General features: G+C 36.8%; 1 protein-coding gene across 1 annotated transcript; it reads right to left on the bottom strand.

Annotated features, from left to right (window-relative positions):
* Positions 1-5,850: 5,850 nt before the first annotated feature.
* On the bottom strand, positions 5,851-6,618 carry LOC121803970. The gene has a single exon (XM_042203535.1). The coding sequence runs from the start codon at positions 6,616-6,618 to the stop codon at positions 5,851-5,853; it is 768 nt and encodes a 255-aa protein (XP_042059469.1).
* Between the last annotated feature and the right edge of the window lie 760 nt (positions 6,619-7,378).

Genomic DNA, 7,378 nt, shown 5'->3' with positions numbered 1-7,378 from the left:
TAAAAGAACCCGACCAACTTCCACCTTCTTCGATAATCCACGTTTAGCGCGGAAATCCACTACCTGTGCGCACACCTTCCTCGCGAATCGAAGAATCGAAGTTTTGGCGGACTGGAAATCCCCAAATATGCGAGAGATAAAGAAGAAGAATGAGTGAAACAAAAGCCCTAACTTTACGACTATGAAAACTTTTTTGTTTAAGTCTTTTTTGTTTAATTTATTTACTTAATTGAATTAAATTATCTTCTGTAATATTTATTTGTTTAAGTTAGTATTTTGCCAAATAGGATCCAAGTAGGATTAAATTGACACATAGACAAACCGGGTTTAGCCGTTGACCCGTCGGGGGAAATGGCATACGATGTGAAAGTTTGTGGTTTTAAAAACCAATCTCATAGTTCGTGGGAAAAACCGGAATTTGGTGAAAGTTTTTTGTTTTTAAAGCCAAAAACCCTTAAAATTATCTAAGTTTATCAACACAAGAAAGTTGATAAAGTTATGTCTCTGTGTTGATATTTTAAACATACAAAACTGAAAGGGTTATTAGTTATTACTGGAAATAGTTATTATTTTAACGCGGCTCTTAGATAATGAGAGAAAAGCTATCAAAAATAGAAGTGAACTATATTAATGGAATGGATCAAAATAGATGAGTGATATTTTTATGAGAAAGAGTGAGTACATAATTATTGCAAATTAAATCCAAATTTTATAGCAGCATTGTATGAGATTTGATGGCTTGAGGAAATTAACGTAGTGGCATAACGTTGGGGTCCAATACTTGTTAAATGGTGGCTAATATTCTTAGAATATTTATTTCAAATTGATGTTACATTGGATGTTGAAATTCATTGTCCCACATTACTTTAGTCATTTCTATATTAGAGTTATCTTGTCTAAAGTATCGAACGGTATCATACCATATTACTGAATGTTGAAACTTCTAGGTTCAATACCTCCCACCATTGGAAATTTGTCGAAGCTGAAATATTTAGGACTCCAAGCCAACAAATTTAATGGAGAGATCCCTGTTAGTAATTCTTGTCTTTATCTAATGAGCGCAGCGAAAATTGCAGACAAGAATAACAGATTTAGATTCATAATCATATTGTAAGTTGAGCATGTAAAACACAACGGAACTAAATCTTACTTGTTGTGTTGTTTTCTTTTACGATTGAATCCTGCAAGTTGAATCCACTACTATCGAGGTCCACGTGCAATCCAATCTGATGCAGGAACTATCCCGGTACAATTGCTCTGTAGAAGAAAGCTATGAATTTTCTCTACAAAGCTTTACGTATTTTCTCTCTAATGTTATGCTATTTCTCCTCTCCCACAATGGAGAATAAATAACCATTATATAGATGGCGAGTCACTAGGATTCCATGATTGTTGGGCTTATGGACTATTATAATTGTAGCCCAACTATAATTAGTTAATCCATATTAATCTAATCTAGCTCATATCCTTTCAATCTCCCACTTGGACTAGCATTAGATATAATAAGCAGTTCCAACTTTGTACCCTTGAGCGGATCAAAATACACATATAGTGTGACCCTTTAGGCCATCATTATCGGCGACGATCTAATCGAAGTCTGCACAAAACTCCTAGACTGCGTTGGCAGCGTAGCTCGATATATGAAGGACGTTTACGTGAATTCGGTAAACAAGCCTTTACACAAATTTTAAAGTAATATCCTTTCATTCCCGAACCACCCGATTGAGCCTAAGATTTGTCATGTGTCATCCAAATACCTTAATCAATTTATCTCATCTTTATTAAATGACCCATTCGATCATATTCAATTACTTAAATTGAATATATCTTTGCATTGGCCAATGACTTAATGGTCAAGTAATATAGAGAATTTGAGTGTTCTCTCGAAATTCTAATCAAGGAATGAATCTCATTCTTGGCTCAACTACCATTTCCATTTATCTTATGATGTACCCAACACAAGTCCGTGTCTCAATCCTCCGAGGGGAGGCAAAGCGTTGTACAAGATCAAAGCACATCACTCAACAAACAAAATGTGTAATGATCTCAGATCCAAGGACTATTACATACTTCATGTACTAATAAACTGTAGACACTTAACAAAATAGTTTAATAGTAGGGTATACCAATACTCTCTAAAGTATACCATGCGTCCATCACAAGTATCTAATATCTCATAGTTGTGAGAACAACTACATTCTCGAAGAATGTGATGCAAACCCCATGCTAACCAATAACATATCATTAATATCTCATTCTTGATGATCATTGGTTAGGGCTATTTTATAATTATACTATATCATTAGTGTCTCACACCATTAACGACAGTCATAATTCAAGGGAACAAATATTTAGAATAAATACAAACATTTTAAACAATTATTCCAATAAATGCACAAAACCCTTAGGAAATAAAATTTTCATATAACGCGATCATGTAATATTGTCTCAACACAAAATGTTTTTAAGACACATAAAACTGTAACTCCCATTGATTCAAAGCCATCTACCAACATGCTTAACACCTAAGCTCTCAAAGTGCTTTTTGTGTTTTGCTATACATAACGGTTTGGTGAAAGGATCAGTCAAATTAACATCAGTGGGTACTCTTTCTAATTTTATGTCGCCTCTTTCAATTATTTCTCTAATCAGATGATATCTTCTAGGAACATGCTTGTTCCTGTTCGTAGCTCTAGGTTCTTTTGCTTGCGCAACAACACCAGTGTTGTCACAATACAGAGGTATTGCACTATTGGCACTCGGAATGACACCCGGTTCTTTAACGAACTCTAACAAAGCAACAGCTTCTTCGGCAGCTTCAGATGCAGCAATATACTAGACTTCGGTGGTGGAATCGGCAGTTGTACCTTGTTTGGAACTATTCCAACTCACTGCTCCACCATTGAGGACAAAAACATATCCTGACTGAGACTTATAGTCGTCATGGTCTGTTTGGAAACTAGCATCAGTGTACCCAGTAACTGATAACTCTGGTTGTCCACCATAAACTAAGAAATATTCTTTAGTCCTTCTAAGGTACTTAAGAATAGTCTTAACAATTTTCCAATGTTCCTCACCGGGATTTTTCTGAAATCTGCCTGTCATGCTAAGCGCATAGGCCACATCTGGCCTAGTAGAGATCATGGCATACATAATAGATCCTATAGCCGAAGCATACGGGATCCTTTTCATGTTGTCTCTTTCTTTGTCATTAGAAGGACAATCCTTCTTTGACAATACAATGTCATGTCTCATAGGAAGAAAACCTTTCTTAGAATTCTCCATTGAGAAGCGCCTTAGCAACTTGTCTATGTAAGTGGATTGTGATAATCCTAACATCCTATTTGGTCTATCTCGATAGATCTTAATTCCAAGGATTTAGGAAGCATCACCTAGATCCTTCATCATAAAAGAACTAGACAACCACTCTTTCACAGATTGCATCATGGAACGATCGCTTCCCATAATCAAGATGTCATCAACATATATGATAAGGAAGACAACGTTACCATTCTCGTGTTTACTATAAACACATAGGTCCTCTTTGCTTCTGACAAAACCAAACGATTTGATTGTTCTGTCAAAACAAATATTCCAACTCTTCGAAGCTTGCTTAAGTCCATAGATGGACTTCTTTAGCTTGCACACTGCATTCAGCCTTTCTTTTGATAAAAAACCTTCAGGCTGTGTCATATCGACATCACCTTCTAATTCTCGATTGAGAAATGCGGTTTTGACATCCATTTGCCAAATGTCAAAATTGTAGTATGCAACAATTGCAAGTAATATCATAATGGACTTGATCTTAGCAACTGGCAAAAAGGTTTCATCATAGTCAATGCCTTTGCACTGACTATAACCCTTTGCCACTAACCTAGCCTTGTAGGTTTGTACTTTGCCATCTGCATCTCTCTTCTTTTTGAAGATCCATTTGCAACCTATGGGGTAAACCCCATCTGGTAAGTCAACTAGTTCCCAGACTAAGTTGAAGTACATCGAGTCCATTTCAAATATCAAGGCTTCAAGCCACTTCTCTCGATCGGTGTATGTCACCGCCTCGGTATAGGTCTTAGGCTCATCATCATCTAAATCAAATTCATCATCTTGGTTCTCAACCATTAGATTTAGTCTCTCAGGTGCACGACGAATCTTTCTAGGCCTATTGAATTGGTTTTGCTCTAGTTCAGGCTGTTCATTCTGTATGTGAGAAGGTTCAGGAATATCACTATGATCTTCTTGAGGTAGAGGTGATGCAACTATTGTATCATCTTATCTTTGATGCATCTCATTGTCTTGAGGTGGTCCTTCAAGAGTCTCTCTAAGGTCCTCTCTAAGAGTAATTTCCCCTCCCAATAGATCACCAAAAACTCCCACTGAGTTATTGTCCAATCCAGTGGATAATACCTCATCCTCATTGTTAACTTGTGGTTCTTGAATTTCTTCAAGATCTACTTTATTTTGACCTTGTTCCTTGCTGATATAACTGTCTTCAAGGAACGTCACATTCCTTGATGTTATCACCTTGTGATTTTCAGGACAGTAGAAATCATACCCTTTAGTTTCTTTAGGATATCCCACAAAATAACATTTCTCACTTTTAGTTTCCAATTTATCAGTCATCATTTTCTTAACAAAAGCTGGACAACCCCAGGTCCGGATATGGTTAAGACTTGCTTTCTTGCCACACCATAACTCATATGGTGTTTTCTCGTCTCATTTAGAAGGAACCCTATTTAGAATGTAAATAGTTGTTAGTAAGGCATGACCCCATAGGAATAAAGGGAGACTGGCGAAGCTCATCATGGATCGAACCATATCTAATAATGTTTGATTTCTCCTTTCAGATACTCCATTCATTTGAGATGTACCAGGAGGTGTCCAGTCCGACTGGATTCCATGTGACTTCAAGGAATCAAGAAATTCTCGGCTCAAGTATTCCCCTCCACGATCTGATCGAAGAGTTTTGATACTTTTCCCAAGTTGTTTCTCAACCTCACACTTAAACTCTTTAAATTTCTCAAAGGCCTCAGATTTGGGTTTCATAAGATACACATATCCATACCTTGTCAAATCATCAGTTAAAGTAATGAAGTACGAATAACCACCTTTTGCTTGAGTTGGAAACGGTCCGCACACATCTGTGTGGATCAACTATAGCACATCATTAGCACGCACCCCTTTCCCAGGAAGTGGCTTATTAGTCATCTTTCCTTTGAGACAGAATTCACAAGCACCATATGATTCAAAATCAAATGAATTTAGATAGTCTAACTTTCTCAATCTCGCTATCTTTTTCTCATTGATATGACCAAGTCTACAATGCCAAAGATAAGTAGCATTATCCGTATTACATAGCTTAAGTCTTTTATTTTGCACATTGAGAATATTCCGTTTGCATTCAAGCATATATAATCCATTCTCTAAAGAGGCATTTCCATAAAACAATCCATTATTAGAAAACGAGCATCTGTTGTTTGCAAAATGGAAGGAAAAACCTTCGATGTCCAACATCGGAATGGAAATAATATTCTTTGAAATAACTGAAATAAAATAACAATTATGTAAATCTAGTCTATGTCCTGAGGGAAGATCTAATCTATAAGTTCTCACACGTTCGGCAGCAACTCTTGCTCCATTTCCAACACGTAGGTCTACTTCCCCAGGCCTCACTTTCCTGCTGTCAATTAAACCTTGCACATTATTACAAATGTGTGAACAACAAGCGGTATCCAATACCCAGGATTGTGAGTTATTCATAGACATATTTATCTCAATGACAAACATACCTGAGCTCCCACTTTCTGCACCTTGTGCCTTGAATTTTGGGCAGTCTCTCTTCCAGTGCCCCTTCTAATGACAGAAAAGACACTCATCCTTTGATAATTTCGACTTCTTATTCTCCCCTCCACTCTTAGGCTTTAGAACAACATCCTTAGATGCTTTCTTCTTCTGTTGTTGCTTATTCTTCCATTTCGAAGACTTCGTAGAAGAGCTCACCATGAGCACAGATTTTACCTTAGCAGTGGAAGACTCATAAGTCTTAAGCCTATTGTGCAGCTCTGGCAGCCCAACCTTCGTATTGTTCATGTTGAAATTCACAATGAAATTCTCAAAACTACTAGGAAGAGACTGCAAAATTAGATTTGTTGAGACATTTGTGGGGAGCACCGTTCCAATCGATGCTAACCTCTCAATCAAACCAATCATTTTCAGCACATGCTCAGAAACCTTGCTTCCATCATGAAGCATGCACTTGAAGAGATCGCGAAGTATCTCATAGTCCATAGTTTGAGCTTGTGAAGCATACAAACTCTCCAAGTGCTTAAGCATTTCATATGGAAACACGTGTTCTTGTTGTCTTTGCAGTTCCAAACTCATAGATGACAACATGACACACTGAGCATCAAAAGCATTATCAATGTGTTTCTGATGAGCTTCAACGTCAAACGTAGCAAACTCAAGAGATTCCTTATCTGGGATGACACAGATTGGTTTGTCCAGGACATACTCAACCTTGTCATGCCTTAGCACCAAGTGCAAACAACGGAGCCAATCCGTGAAATTTGACCCAGTCAACTTGTTTGTTTCCATCAAACATTTGTAAGCCAAGTTTGACATTTTATCTGAACATAAATTAAAATGAAAGCAAATCAGAAAAGCATACAAAGATCACATTCACATCACTAATCAAACAAGGGTTTATTGTATTGATTAGCTCCCACTAATTTTAACATATATTATGCCCCCAAACATAAAATACGAATTCATATCAAATATAAATTTTAGTGGTCGAAGATCCAAGTCTATATAGTTGTAGCCTCTACGAGGGCTGATGACTACAATAGTATCACCAGGTAGGCCTCCAAGCCAATTGTAATAACAATTTTACAATTCTTGGTTTATATGCGTCCATAAATCATTTGGTTGCGAGGGCTACTCAAAATAATTTAAGCAAGTCAACTCCATCACACAATGCCAACCATGCATCTATGAATGAGCCTAAACCTTGTAGATTTAGAGTAAACGCGAGGGCGAAAAACTCGTGGTCGAAAAGACTAGGAACATCAAACAATGGTGAAGGACGACACATTTGTTTCAAAACCAAGACTTATATTTTATGGGGAAGAGTGTGATACTAGTTTTGTGAATATAATATCTAATATTAAATTTCAAACAATTATTGGGCGCCGCCTACCCAGGCATAGTATAACACGGACTACAAATACTTGGCGACGCCTACCCATACAATAAAACGGTCTCTAACTACTATAATTAAATAAATAAGCATAAATCAAATAGCATGCTTATCACATAGGATATCAAATAATGCTCAACAAATAAAATCAAATTTTATTCTATAATTAAATGTGGATTTAAC

The sequence above is a fragment of the Salvia splendens genome, chromosome 5 (genome assembly GCF_004379255.2).
Source record: "Salvia splendens isolate huo1 chromosome 5, SspV2, whole genome shotgun sequence".
Taxonomy (NCBI): Eukaryota; Viridiplantae; Streptophyta; class Magnoliopsida; order Lamiales; family Lamiaceae; genus Salvia; species Salvia splendens.
This window is presented reverse-complemented; position numbering and strand designations above follow the sequence as displayed.

What these genes read in the sequence shown, in the direction of transcription:
- LOC121803970 (XM_042203535.1), bottom strand. Translation starts at nt 6,618, where the DNA reads ATGTCAAACTTGGCTTACAAATGTTTGATGGAAACAAACAAGTTGACT.